The 15187-nt window shown below is 37.3% G+C and overlaps 1 protein-coding gene across 4 annotated transcripts in view; it reads left to right on the top strand.

Moving 5' to 3' along the window:
* Positions 1–15187, top strand: part of EGFR (epidermal growth factor receptor) — a 234815-nt gene that overhangs the window by 129174 nt on the left and 90454 nt on the right. For 3 of the 4 annotated variants that reach the window (XM_037837162.1, XM_037837161.1, XM_037837163.1), the window contains exon 2: positions 14934–15085. In XM_037837162.1, the coding sequence (XP_037693090.1) occupies positions 14934–15085 (152 nt within the window). Of the gene's footprint in view, positions 1–8986; positions 9007–14933; positions 15086–15187 lie in introns of those variants that run through there. The other variant, XM_037837165.1, reaches the window with a different exon arrangement.

The raw sequence follows: 15187 nt of genomic DNA, 5'->3' as shown, positions 1-15187 counted from the left end.
AACATCCTATAATAATTTTACAGCATCTGTAACTTTAACACAACCCATCGATTCTGCTGAGTCTGTTTAAAAAAAAAATCAGTGGGAAAAAAAATAGTTTGCTGGAATCATTGAAGACACAAAGGCAGAAATAGATTGCAGTGGCTTCATGGCTGTGAACGGTGCTGTGATAAAGCCTCAGTGTCAAGTAATTTACACTTTTTGGAGAGATCTGTTACTTAGGAACCACTTTCCAGGGCTGCAATCTCATCTGCACATAACACTCTTTGAAATGCTTAGGGCTGGTCTGAGACCCAGAGAGCTTCGGTAATTGGCTAGAGAGCATTCCAGAATGTTACTATTACAATCTTCACACCGGTAGAACAATGCCTAGTGATGTCAGCGAAAACATATTCCATAGTCCCTCCTAGAACAGGTCTCCCTGGGATTTCAGAACCTCAGTTAGCCCCCAAGAGTGTGGGACCAACAAAACAAATGTATCCTAACTGTACTTGGTTGGTTTTTTTAAAAATCAGAAACTTGCTTTAGGGTTATTATGATGGGTGGGAGGAAAGCCATGAAGATGGAAATTGACCAGTTTCAATATTATTTTCCACAATTCAAAAATGAAAAGATGTTATTTTAAAGTCTTCTGCTTGTTAACTTAATTGGAGTTACTTTAGTTTGCAGCTGTGCTGGGGCATGCTAACACTTGGCCTGTTTAGTCCAGTAGCCATGTTACCCTACCCATGGCCAATTATCAGATATTTGAGAGGACTTTTTGAGTATTACATGTACATTTCCAGGTTGCAGAGAAGATTCTAATTCAATATACGTATCTTCTGATACCTACCAACCAAGATCTATTGGTTAGGAAACCAAGTATGATAAAATAAGACACAACTGATAAAAACATACAGTTCTAGAAAATGCAGAAAATCTGCTTCACCATTATAATGAGACTTTTCCCATTCCACAGAAACTTGGATTAAACCCACAAACCCGCAAGGAAGATTTAATTGCTACTTTGTATTTACTTTTACTGTTTTTCCCATTATTCTCATTATGACTTGCAACCATGATTACCTATGATTACAAACTATTGTGTGGATTAAATAAGTTTCATGGGCTGTCTGGTACTGTAATCACAATTTATAACATCACTTCTATGGGATATATGTATTCCCAAAACCAGATAAATATCCTTGGTGATCAGGAAAAACATTCAGGGATTCTTCAACTCCTTCACCATTTGAGATGAAAGTATCTTTATGTAGTACATGTTTTCCAACAGCCCACCACATGCAACTATTCTAAACAATAAGAAGGTTAGTAAACTACAGTTTTCTCGCTTTTGGAACACTCTCTGTATGCAGTATTTCATTGTTCATCCTTTATTTCCAATGTTTAAAGCACATTCACAAAAGTTATTTAACATATATAATACAAAATTTTGAGGCTCTTAATAGCTCTATATTTTCAATTCTCCATTTTTTAAAGAATATATATTCTATTAAGACATGCACCTTTTGGCCTTGTTCAACCTGAATTTTTGTAAATTTTCTCCTAGGTGTTTTTTTATTACAAAGTAGTACATGGTGTATTAGTTTCCTTGGGCTGATATAGCAAATTACCACAAATATAGCACCCTAAAACAACAGAAATTATTCTCTCACTGGAGATCAGAAGTCTCAAATCAAGGATTGGTTTCTTTTAGAGGCTCTGAAGGATAATCCATTCCATGCCTGTCTCTTAGCTTCCGGTGGCTACCAGCAATTCTTGATGTTACTGGTTTATAGATCACTCCGATCTCTGCCTCCATCTTCACATCACCTTCTCTGTGTGTCTGTCTTTCTCTTCTGTCTCTAATTCCCCTCTGCCTCACTCTTTTTGTTTGTTTGTTTGTTTGTTTCCCCCATTTTTCTACTCATCCATCCATAAACTAGACAGTGGAGTGTGGTCCTTATGGCTTTCCCAATCCCATTATCACCCCTCATAAGCTACATTTTTATACAATCGTCTTCAAGATTCATGGGTTCTGGGTTGTAGTTTGATAGTTTCAGGTATCTACCACCAGCTACCCCAATTCTTTAGAACCTAAAAAAGGTCTTCTGTATTGTGCGTAAGAGTGCCCACCAGAGTGACCTCTCGGCTCCTTTTGGAATCTCTCTGCCACTGAAGCTTATTTCAGTTCCTTTCAGTTCCCCTTTTTGGTCAAGAAGATGTTCTCCGTCCCACGATGCCGGGTCTGCATTCCTCCCCGGGAGTCATATTCCACGTTGCCAGGGAGATTCACTCCCCTGGGTGTCAGATCCCACGTAGTGGGGAGGGCAGTGATTTCACCTTTCAAGTTGGCTTAGCTAGAGAGAGAGGGCCACATCTGAGCAACAAAGAGGCATTCGGGAGGAGGCTCTTAGGCACAACCATAGGGAGGCCTAGCCTCTCCTTTGCAGCAACCGTCTTCCCAAGGGAAAGTCCTGTGGTAGAGGGCTCAACCCATCAAACCACCAGTCCCCAACATCTTTGAGCACATCAGCAACCATTGAGGTGGGGAAACCCAACACTGCTGCATTCTCCACCAGCTCCTCAAGGGGGCTCTGCATAATTTTTTCCTTGTTTGTTTTTTTTTTAAAAACAACTGTATAAAAAATAAAGAAAATAAAAAAAAATTATAAAACATACAATAAAAGAACATTTCAAAGCGATCTTAACAAGGGAGTAAGAAAAAGACAACTAACCTAAGATAACTACTTTACTTCCAACATGTTCCTACTCTACCCCAAAAAAGTAACCTAATATAGCAACATTTCTGTGAACTTGTTCTTACTATACCCATCAGAATTTAACAAACCATAGTCATTCCTGGGCATTCCCAGAAAGTTAAATTTACCCATGATAGCTTATCTGTTCTTATTGGATTATCGTTTCCCCTTCCTTATTTGCTCTCTGTGGCTAGTTGCCTTATATTCTACATTATAAACCATTTGTTTTACATTTTTCAAAGTTAACGTTAGTGGTAGCATATAATATTTCTCTTTTTGTGCCTGGCTTATTTCGCTCAGCATTATGTCTCCAAGGGTCATCCATGTTGTCATATGTTTCACGACATCGTTCTTTCTTACTGCCGCGTAGTAGTCCATAGTGTGTATATACCACATTTTATTTATCCACTCATCTGTTGAAAGACATTTGGGTTGTTTCCACCTCTTGGCAATTGTGCATAATGCTGCTATGAACATTGGCGTGCAGATATCTGTTCGTGTCACTGCTCTCCGATCTTCTGGGTATATACTGAGAAGTGCACTCGCTGGATCAAAGGGTATCTCTATATCTAGTTTTCTAAGGAACTGCCAGACTGACTTCCAGAGTGGCTGAACCATTATACAGTCCCACCAACAATGAATAAGAGTTCCAGTTTCTCCACATTCCCTCCAGCATTTGTAGTTTCCTGTTTGTTTAATGGCAGCCATTCTAATCGGTGTGAGATGGTATCTCATTGTGGTCTCAATTTGCATCTCTCTAATAGCTAGTGAAGCTGAACATTTTTTCATGTTTCTTGGCCATTTGTATTTCCTCTTCAGAGAACTGTCTTTTCATATCTTTTGCCCATTTTATAATTGGGCCATCTGTACTATTGTCATTGAGTTGTAGGATTTCTTTATATATGCAAGATAATCAGTCTTTTGTCAGATACATGGCTTCCAAAAATTTTTTCCCATTGAGTTGGCTGCCTCTTTACCTTTTTGAGAAATTCCTTTGAGGTACAGAAACGTGTAAGCTTGAGGAGTTCCCATTTATCTATTTTTTCTTTTGTTGCTTGTGCTTTGGGTGTAAAGTCTAGGAAGTGGCCGCCTAATACAAGGTCTCGATGATGTTTCCCTGCATTATCTTCTAGGAGTTTTATGGTACTTTCTTTTATATTGAGATCTTTGATTCATTTTGAGTTAATTTTTGTGTAGGGTGTGAGGTAGGGATCCTCTTTCATTCTTTTGGATATGGATATCCAATTCTCCCAGCCCCATTTGTTGAAGAGACCATTATGGCTCAGTTCAGTGACTTTGGGGGCCTTATCAAAGATCAGTTGGCCATAGATCTGGGGGTCTGTCTCCGAATTCTCAATTCGATTCCATTGATCTGTATGTCTATCTTTGTGCCAGTACCATGCTGTTTTGACAACTGTGGCTTTATAATAAGCTTCAAAGTCAGGGAGTATAAGTCCTCCCTCTTTGTTTTTCTTTTCTTAGAGTGTCTTTAGCAATTTGAGCATCTTCCCTTTCCAAATAAATTTGATAACTAGCTTTTCCAAGTCTACAAAGTAGGTTGTTGGAATTTTGATTGGGATTGCATTGAATCTGTAGATGAGTTTGGGTAGAATTGACATCTTAATGACATTTAGCCTTCCTATCCATGAACATGGAATATTTTTCCATCTTTTAAGGTCCCCTTCTATTTCTTTTAGTAGAGTTATGTGGTTTTCTTTGTATGGGTCTTTTACATCTTTGGTTAAGTTTATTCCTAGGTACTTGATTTTTTTAGTTGCTATTGAAAATGGTATCTTTTTCTTGAGTGTCTCTTCAGTTTGTTCATTTCTAGTATATAGAAACATTACTGACATGTGCATTAATCTTGTATACCACTACTTTGCTAAATTTGTTTATTAGCTCTAGTAGCTGTATCGTCAATTTCTCAGGGTTTTCCAGATATAAGCTCATATCATCTGCAAACAATGACAGTATTACTTCTTCCTTTCCAATTTGGATGCCTTTTGTTTCTTTGTCTTGCCAGATTGCCCTGGCTAGCACTTCCAGCACAATGTTGAATAACAGTGGTGATAGCGGGCATCCTTGTCTTGTTCCTGATCTTAGAGGGAAGGCTTTCAGTCACTCTGCTGGCTGTGGGTTTTTCATATATGCTCTTTAACATATTGAGGAAGTTTCCTTCAATTCCTACCTTTTGAAGTGTTTTCATCAAAAAGGGATGTTGGATTTTTTTGAATGCTTTTTCAGCATCTATTGAGATGATCATTTGATTTTTCCCTTTTGATTTGTTAATGTGGTGTAATACATCAATTGATTTTCTTATGTTGAACCATCCTTGCATGCCTGGAATGAACCCCACTTGGTCATGATGTATGATTTTTTTAATGTGTCTTTGGATTCAATTTGCAAGTATTTTGTTGAGGATTTTTGCTTCTGTATTCATTAGGGAGATTGGCCAGTAGTTTTCCTTTTTTGTAGCATCTTTGCCTGGTTTTGGTATTAGATTGATGTTAGCTTCATAAAATGAGTTAGGTAGTGTTCCATTTTCTTCGATGTTTTGAAAGAGTTTAAGTAAGATTGGTGTCAGTTCTTTTTGGAAAGTTTGTTAGAATTCCCCTGTGAAGCCATCTGGCCCTGGGCATTGATTTATGGGAAACTTTTTGATGACTGATTGGATCTCTTTGCTTGTGAAGGGTTGGTTGAGGTCTTCTATTTCTTCTCTGGTCAGTCTACGTTGTTCATATGTTTCCAGGAAATTGTCCATTTCCTCTACATTATCCAGTTTGTTGGCACACAGTTGTTCATAGTATCCTCTTATAATTTTTCTAATTTCTTTGGGATCCACAGTAATGTCACCTTTCTCATTCATTATTTTGTTTATATGGGTCTTCTCTCTTTTTGATTTTGTCAGTCTAGCTAGGGGCTCATCAATTTTGTTGATCTTTTCAAAGAACCAACTTTTGGTGATATTTATCCTCTCTATTGTTTTTTTTGTTCTCTATGTCATTTATTTCTGCTTTAATCCTTGTTATTTCTTTTCTTCTACTTAGTTTAAGGCTGGTTTGCTGTTCATTTTCTAGCTTCTTCAGTTGATCCGTTAGTTCTTTGATTTTTGCTCTTTCTTCCTTTTTAATATATGTGTTTAGTGCTATAAATTTCCCCCTTAGTACCGCTTTTGCTGCATCCCATAGGTTTTGGTATGTTGTGTTCTCATTTTCATTCGTCTCTATATATTTAGCAATTTCTCTTGCTATTTGTTCTTTAACCCACTGATTGTGTAGGAGCATTTTGTTTAGCCTCCAGGTGTTTGTGAATTTTCTAAGTCTCTGAAGGTTATTGACTTCTAATTGTATTCCATTGTGGTCAGAGAATGTGCTTTGAAAAATTTCAATCTTTTTAAGTTTTTTGAGCCTTGTTTTATGTCCCAGCATATGATCTATTCTGGAGAGAGTTCTGTGAGCACTAGAGAAGAACGTGTATCCTGGTGATTTGGAATGTAATGTTCTATATATGTCTGTTAAGTCCAACTCATTTATCAGATTGTTTAGGTTTTCAGTTTCCTTATTGGTCTTCTGTCTGGTTGATCTATCTATAGGAGAGAGTGATGTGTTAAAGTCTCCCACAATTATTGTGGAAACATCAATTGCTTCCTTTTGTTTTGCCAGTGTTTCTCTCATGTATTTTGTGCCACCTTGATTGGGTGCATAAACATTTATGATTGTTATTTCTTCTTTTTGAATTGCCCCTTTTATTAGTATATAGTGGCCTTCTTTGTCTCTCATAACATCCTTGCATTTAAAGTCTATTTTATCTGAGATTAATATTGCTACACCTGCTTTCTTTTGGCTGTAGCTTGCATGAAATATTTTTTTCCATCCTTTCACTTTCAATTTCTTTGTGTCCCTGTGTCTAAGATGAGTGTCTGGTATGCAACATATGGTGGTTTGTTTTTTTTTGATCCATTTTGCAAATCTATATCTTTTAAGTGGGGCATTTAATCCATTTACATTCAATGTTATAACCGTGAAGGCATTTCTTGAATCAGCCATCTTATCCTTTGGTTTATGTTTGTCATATATATTTCCCCCCCTCTCTATTAATATCGTTTAATGTACCCATACTGAATCTCTTTAGTACTGAACCTTTCTCCAAGTCTCTCTGTCCTTTCTTTTTTTCTCTGTCTGTAGGGCTCCCTTTGGTATCTCCAGTAGGGCAGGTCTCTTGTTAGCAAATTCTCTCAGCATTTGTTTGTCTGTGAAAAATTTAAGCTCTCCCTCAAATTTGAAGGAGAGCTTTGCTGGATAAAGTCTTCTTGGTTGGAAATTTTTCTCACTCAGGATTTTAAATATGTCATGCCACTGCCTTCTCACCTCCATGGTGGCTGCTGAGTAATCACTACTTAGTCTTATGCTGTTTCCTTTGTCTGTGGTGAATTGCTTTTCTCTTGCTGCTTTCAGAACTTGCTCCTTCTCTTCTGTATCTGACAGTGTGATCAGAATATATCTCAGAGTGGGTTTATTTGGATTTATTCTATTTGGAGTTCTCTGGGCATTTATGATTTGTGTATTTATAGTGTTTAGAAGATTTGGGAAGTTTTCCCCAACAATTTCTTTGAATACTCTTCCTAGACCTTTACCCTTCTCTTCCTCTTCTGGGACACCAATGAGTCTTATATTTGGACGTTTTATGTTATCTACATATCCCTGAGGTCCATTTCAATTTTTTTTATTTTTTCCCCATTCTTTCTTTTGTTCTTTCATTTTCCTTTCTGTCATCTTCCAGGTCACTGATTCGTTGTTCACCTTCCTCTAGTCTTGTACTATGAGTTTCCAGAATCTTTTTAATTTGGTCAACTGTTTCTTTAATTTCTGTAAGATCATCTACTTTTTTATTTACTCTTGCAATGTCTTCTTTTTTTTTTTTAATCTTCATTTTATTGAGATATATTCACATACCACGTAGTCATACAAAACAAATCGTACTTTCGATTGTTTACAGTACTATTACATAGTTGTACATTCATCACCTAAATCAATCCCTGACACCTTCATTAGCACACACACAAAAATAACAAGAATAATAATTAGAGTGAAAAAGAGCAATTGAAGTAAAAAAGAACACTGGGTACCTTTGTCTGTTTGTTTCCTTCCCCTATTTTTCTACTCATCCATCCATGAACTAGACAAAGTGGAGTGTGGTCCTTATGGCTTTCCCAATCCCATTGTCACCCCTCATAAGCTACATTTTTATACAACTGTCTTCGAGATTCATGGGTTCTGGGTTGTAGTTTGATAGTTTCAGGTATCCAGCACTAGCTACCCCAATTCTTTAGAACCTAAAAAGGGTTGTCTAAAGTGTGCGTAAGAGTGCCCACCAGAGTGACCTCTCGGCTCCTTTTGGAATCTCTCTGCCACTGAAGCTTATTTCATTTCCTTTCACATCCCCCTTTTGGTCAAGAAGATGTTCTCCGTTCCACGATGCCAGGTCTACATTCCTCCCCGGGAGTCATATTCCACGTTGCCAGGGAGATTCACTCCCCTGGGTGTCTGATCCCACATAGGGGGGAGGGCAGTGATTTCACCTTTCAAGTTGGCTTAGCCAGAGAGAGAGGGCCACATCTGAGCAACAAAGAGGCATTCGGGAGGAGGCTCTTAGGCACAACCATAGGGAGGCCTAGCCTCTCCTTTGCAGCAACCGTCTTCCCAAGGGTAAAACCTATGGTAGAGGGCTCAACCCATCAAACCACCAGTCCCCTATGTCTGTGGTCATGTTAACAACCATCGAGGTGGGGTAGGCCAATACCCCTGCATTCTCCACAGGCTCCTCAAGGGGGCACTACATCTTTTTTTTTTCCTTGTTTTTCTTTTTTTTTTTTTAACTTTCCCTTCTTTTTTAAATCAACTGTATGAAAAAAAGTTAAAAAGAAAACAAACATACAATAAAAGAACATTTCAAAGAGACCATAACAAGGGCGTAAGAAAAAGACAACTAACAAATTTTTCCCCATTCTTTCTTTTGTTCTTTCATTTTCTGTTCTGTCATCTTCCAGATCACTGATTCATTGTTCAACTTCCTCTAGTCTTGTACTAGGAGTATCCAGAAAGTTTTTAATTTGGTCAACAGTTTCTTTAATTTCCATAAGGTCATCTATTTTTTTATTTACTCTTGCAATGTCTTCTTTATGCCCTTCTAGGGTCTTCTTGATGTCCTTTATATCCTGTGCCATGGTCTCGGGATTCATCTTTAGTTCTTTGATTAATTGCTTCAGGTACTGTGTCTCCTGTGATCTTTTGATTTGGGTGCTTGGATTTGGGTTATCCGTTTCGTCTGGTTTTTTCATATGCTTTAAAATTTTCTGTTGTTTTTGGCCTCTTGGCATTTGCTTAACTTGATAGGGTTCTTTTAGGATTTGTAGACTGATTGAGATCCTTATCTCTAGTTTGTCAGATCTACAGCTTCGTGGAGTACACTTTAACTAAGTAACCAGCAGGTAGCATCCAGAAGCCTCCTGTTCCCCTCATGCCAGTTCTCCCCCCGCTTTGTCTTTGTGGTGAGTGGGGGAGTGAGTCTTGTGGAGTCCAATTGGTGTGCCAAGCTTGCGTGTGTAGTTGATGTTGCCCACACTGCATATGGGGCGTGTGTCTGGGCAGTCAGGGATGGGGGGCGGCTCTAACAATCAAATCTCCCTGGTGTTCCTGGAGATTTAAAGCTGCTGCAATAGTCTAATCCTTCAGTTCAGTCCTGCCACAGTTTGTCTCTGCTGCTGACCCACAAGTCCTTTGTATTGGCATATGGCCCCTGAGACTTGTGAGTGGGTCCCTATTCCAGGCTGTGCACCCCGGGTCCTCTGTTGAGGAATGACTGTGATATCACTTCACTCTTATAAAGACACCTGTCATTGTATGTAGGACCCACCCAGGAAATCCCAGAATGATATCATCTCGAGATCCTTTAAATAATTACATCTGCAAAGGTTCTCTCTCCAAATAAGGGCACATTCGTTAGGATCTCAACTATAATAAAATGCGCAGAAATAAAACAAGAAGAAAATTCACCAAGTTAACAATGATAGTCACTATTCAATAGTGGTCCGATGGGTAGTTTTCTTACCTTCTTCCTTATATTTTCTGCATTTTTCCAAATTTTCTGTAGTGACCATGTGTGGTTCAGTTGAATAGCAACCCCTGGAAGGTATGCCCATGTCTGACCATGTAGGGCTTTGTAGGCTGCAGAAAGGAGTTTGTACTTTGTGCTACTCATTTGTGGACTCTTCTCTGTGGTCCAAACCAATGAGTATAGTGGGATGTGGTTTATGCTTCAAGACAGTGGACTATGTGGAAAATGGGGCAAAGGTAGAAGCAAAGACAACTAGGAGACTAAGGAGAAATTTTATGAGGGTCCAACTACTTTGGCAGCCATTAATGTACACTTGAGAAAACAACAAATTAAAATAATTAGAAATTTACTTAGGTAATCCCAAAAGTGTCTAAGTAGATTTGAGCAAATCTGGAGAAACTTGTTGTAATGTGGTGTCTTAATCAGTGGCACGGATTTGCCCAGGCTTGTGGGCAAAGTGAGGGGTACAAACCCATAATGACATAGGAACACCACAGGACGAACCCCATAAAATCAGGGACATTTGAAGATTTAAAGGAGGCAGACATTTTTTATTTCAGTTAAGAATAAAGTGGGAGTTTTCTTGAGAGCAAGAATAGCTAGACTAGGGGTCAGTCGTAGATATTCAAAGATAATGTGCAGGAAACATCCCACAGCACACCTGCCCAAATCTGTCATTAAAATCTAAGTGAAAATGGGTGGAGGTGGTGTTGGTAACACATTGCAAATGTAATTAACACCCCTGAATTGTGTACTTGAAAGTCTTTAAAATGGAAATGTTATATTGCGTATGTGTTACCACAATAAAAGTAAAATAAAATAATGCTACAGGACTGTACAACACAGTGAACCCTAATATAAACTATGGGCTTTAGTTAATAATATAGTTATAATAATATTGGCTCATCAGTTGTAACAAATGTACTACACTACCGCAAAATGTTAATTATAGGGAAAACTGTGGGTGTTGCAGGGGGAGGGGAAGAAGTGATGTATGGAAACTGTACTTTATGCATAATTTTTCTGTAAACCTACAATAATTGCTTTAAAAAATTGTCTGTCTAAAAAAAAACAAAAGCTAAGCACAACACAATGACATGGATGAATCTCAACAATACTATTCTGTAAAAGAAGCCATACACAAAACAGTGACACTGCAAGTTTCCATTTATGTGAAGTTGGCAAAACTATGCTATTATGAAAAAAATCAGAACAGTGGTTGCATCTGGTTTATGGGGCCGGGGATTGACTGGGAAAGGCATGAGGGAGCTCTCTGGGGTGATGGTAAAGTTCTGTGTGTATCATGAAAGGGGTTTAGATTATACAGATGAAGGCATTTATTAAAACTCATCAAATGTTACACATAAGATTGAACACTGCATTGTTTGTAAATGTTACTTCAAAAAAATCTGTAATATTGAACTGCAGACAATGATATGGCAGGATAAAGTATAATGATAGCTGTACCTTATTTTTAAATGCATCAGAAAATAGATGGGTAGATAGGTGGAAAGATTTGTGATAAAAATGAATTTAGCAAAATTTTAATGTGTTGGATATAAAGATGTTCACTGATTCTTTCAGCTTTCCTATATATTTGTAAATTTTCAAAATAAAATTTGGGAACAAAAAGCTATCAAATAAAGTATGCATAATAAGGGTCTGCTCCTCTAGATTCAGTAACTTTGTCTTCAGTTTAGCATTTTTTTATGGAGCTTGATGCACACAGTTTGTATGGTTTACAAATGTGCAGTCCAAAAGTAATATTAAACTTCTCTTTGAATAAATATACCCAATATATTTGGGTGTATGTATTTGCTTAAATATACCCAATTCTAAATGCATACTTTTTTGAAATTCTCAAAGTACAATGTTTTCCTTTTTTCTTTCTTTCTTTCTAGTTTGACAAATACCCTTCAAAGTAATTCTGCTTAATGTCCTATATTTGAGTGAGCCTACGGATGTGCAAATCCAAACATCTCCAATTTAGACAGTACTTTAGAGCAAATATACATCAAGTGGGGTACCCTAACATCTGCCCAGATGCTATCTGACTGTCACTTTTCTCAGAAGTTAATTTTAACAAAAGAGAATCAGCAAAACTTATATATTCATTCCGTCTTCAAAACAATTTAGGGAGGTCAATATTATTTTCCACCTCTTTGTATTAGATGGAAGCATGGTGCAGAGAGCTTGAGAAAGTAGTTCAAGATCACCAGTGAGGAAGTAGCGAAACAAAAAGTTTCTTCTGGATTAATTGAGCAGCTCTTGTTCTTTGCAGCTTTGTCTTAAATCTGCCCAACTAGCTTGTGAAAAGTTTTAAATAATTTTACTTATGTCAGTAGTCTCACATTTAAATTTTATTATTGCTTTACATTTGTAACATGAGATATTTGGTGTAAAGGTAGAACCAAGATTATACTTGGTTTCAATCAAGAAACCTAGACTAAGTCATCCTGATTTCTTTTATCCTAGACTTCACTTAGGTATATGGGAGGATTAAGTCTCAGAAGAAACAGCTTTATAGTGATTTCTTTTGATACTTTAGCAATTAACCTTGGGATAGGATTCAAGATGGACTTGCCTTATACTGAAACAAAAAATATATGTATATATCAATTGCTTTCATATTCTTAAAAATGGACTTATTGGGCAGTTGGACATTTCAGTTTTTTTGCAACTTTTTGCTATTTTTAATAAATTAAGTAATGAATTCAAAATGCATGAGACTTTTTCTATATTTAGGTCTGTTTACTCAAAATAAGTTTTCCAAAGTAGAATTGTTATGACATAGAATTTGGGCATATTTATTTGTTTACACAAGTTGTCTGTTTGCTTCGCCAAATGTTTTATTAATTAGCATTCACATCAATCACATATAATGTCAGTTTTATCTTCCAATTACAATATCTTTATTCTGAATAGAAAAGTAATTCATGCCAATAAGGTTTCGTGATAAGTACTCATCAAATAAATATTTGAGGTACTCTTAATACTTTTTGAATGAATGAGTGAAAACACAAATGAAGCCATTTTTTATATTTATTTTCAGTACTGTTACAAACTAAGCTAAATGGTGTGTTTTCCTTTATTTTACCAACAAAAGTTACCTCATTATTGATTTAATAATAAAGATTCTTTGGTTCAGCTGAGAGAAACTTAAGAGCTGATGTCCTTGAACACTGTACATGAATGCACCTCCCTTTATTTTCATCTCTCTGTGTATTAAAAAAACTCTTTTGAAATCTGCTCTAACCCTACATCCTCATCCACGTTGCTCACCTGGCTGGCAGGACTGGCAAGACCCAAGCTTCTGGCTACTTAGACCACAGTCCATCAGTTAGACTGCAAGTTCAAGGGAGAGAAGAAGGGCTGTCAGCCAGGAAAGCAGCTTTAGTTCCAAGATGTGCCATCTGAAAGGTCATGCATTATTGTCAACACCAGGTGCCTGTGTTAGTGGTGGCATCTTTAAAGACCTTGGAATTGGCAAATCAGTGCAGCCTTAGATGCATGCATGGCTGCCAATTGCGTACAACTGTTCCAGCCTGAGGTTGCAATCAAAGCATGCCATGCCCCTGGGTAAAAGCAAACGACAGATGTCTGAGTCAATTCAAAGTTATGGTTAGAAAACTTACAGGATTGCTCAGCCCCTAGAGCAAGTTAATAGGGACTCCAGCGTGTCAGCTTTCAAAGTTGCCATGGGAGAGTTTTCTCTACCACCAAATTTGGATGAGATTATGAAAGAGAAGCAGAGGGAAATCCCCGCAGAGTTAACAATGATGTGAAGTTTGCTTCATTCTCCATGTTTGTGTAAATGTTTTGGGTTGATTATGTGGTGTCTGTACACTTGTTTCATTTCTGTGGCTCCACCATACAAGAACTGAGAGTCATTTGATGTTCTCTAGAACAATTCCCAAGGGGAAGGAATAGAGAAGCCTAATAAAATAGAAATTTATATTTATAAGGAGTTTCTGAAGGAACTACCTGCTTACGGACTTTGGTATTGTTCTCTTGTCCTACCACCCGATCACTTGGGATTGCAGTAGCTCCTTTACAGACAAACAAGGAAGAACCTCTCACCGTAGTTGAATCTAACCCAAAGCCAGAGGCCATTATTTCTTCACTCTCATGATAAGTTTGTAACAAGCTCCCTGCTTCAAAAGCCCCAAACTTCTTTGTTTTGTTATACTTGCCTAAACATGCGTTTCCAAGAGCTACAAGTTTGCTGTAATACTATGCTTATAAATATAGACTCTCCAAGTGTATTCTATAGTCGAGCCTGGTCACCTAACATACATGGTTTCTTGGATTGAATTTGACATCTTGAAACATTAGGATTGAAGAGTGCCCAGACTGTACTGGAGGGTAATGCAAGCAATTGTACCTACACCCATGTTGGGTGGATTACCAAGCAGTGTGACCAAACAACATTGGGATCTCACTAGCAAAGCATGTTTTTAAATTTTATGTTGCATTTTGGCAAATATCTGCATATTCCATAATTAGATCTTTTGACTTATTCCTCAGTTGTGTAGAATAGTTTTAATCTCCTGCCAGTTGGGGTTTTTAATGTACACTTTTGTCATTGATTTCACGTTTTACAATGTTATGGTCAGAAAATATCCTCTAGCATCTGTTATGTTTGTAAGTGTTCTTTAGACACACAATAATGTGACATGCTATCTCTTTGTGAAGTTCATTATATAGTTATTAACTCTACCTTGCAATTACACTACTTAAATGCCCTGTGCATTTTAATTCTTGTCTACTGGAACTCTAATCAACTTATCTTGTCTTAATGACTTTTGCAGAATTTTCACCAATTTCCCTTTGAATATTTAATGTTTTGGGGTATTTTGATATAATTCCATGTATTAGAGGAATGAGCTATCCCTTACTATAAACTGCACCTGTACAAACTTAAAATATACATCCTTTACCACATTTTGCCTTGAAGTGCCTTTTGATCACTAATGCTAAGAAAGTTATTGATATCCATGCATATTGTTTTATTTTAGTTTTTCTAGTTTATTTGACATTTCATGTGTATGTGGTTTTTTTTTTTTTTCTTTTATCCAGTTTGCCAAGGCACAAGTAACAAGCTCACCCAGTTGGGCACTTTTGAAGACCACTTTTTGAGCCTCCAGAGGATGTTCAATAACTGTGAAGTGGTCCTTGGGAATTTGGAAATTACGTATGTGCAGAGGAATTATGACCTTTCCTTCTTAAAGGTTAGTTCAATGAATTTGATTGTCCTACCCAAATATGATAGAGGTAAACATAAGAAGAATTTAACTTCAAATGTACATGCTTTTGCTATAGCAATTATGAGT

Source organism: Choloepus didactylus, chromosome 5 (genome assembly GCF_015220235.1).
Source record: "Choloepus didactylus isolate mChoDid1 chromosome 5, mChoDid1.pri, whole genome shotgun sequence".
NCBI lineage: Eukaryota > Metazoa > Chordata > Mammalia > Pilosa > Megalonychidae > Choloepus > Choloepus didactylus.
The sequence above is the reverse complement of the archived record's forward strand: the minus strand, read 5'-3'. Positions and strand labels throughout refer to the sequence as shown.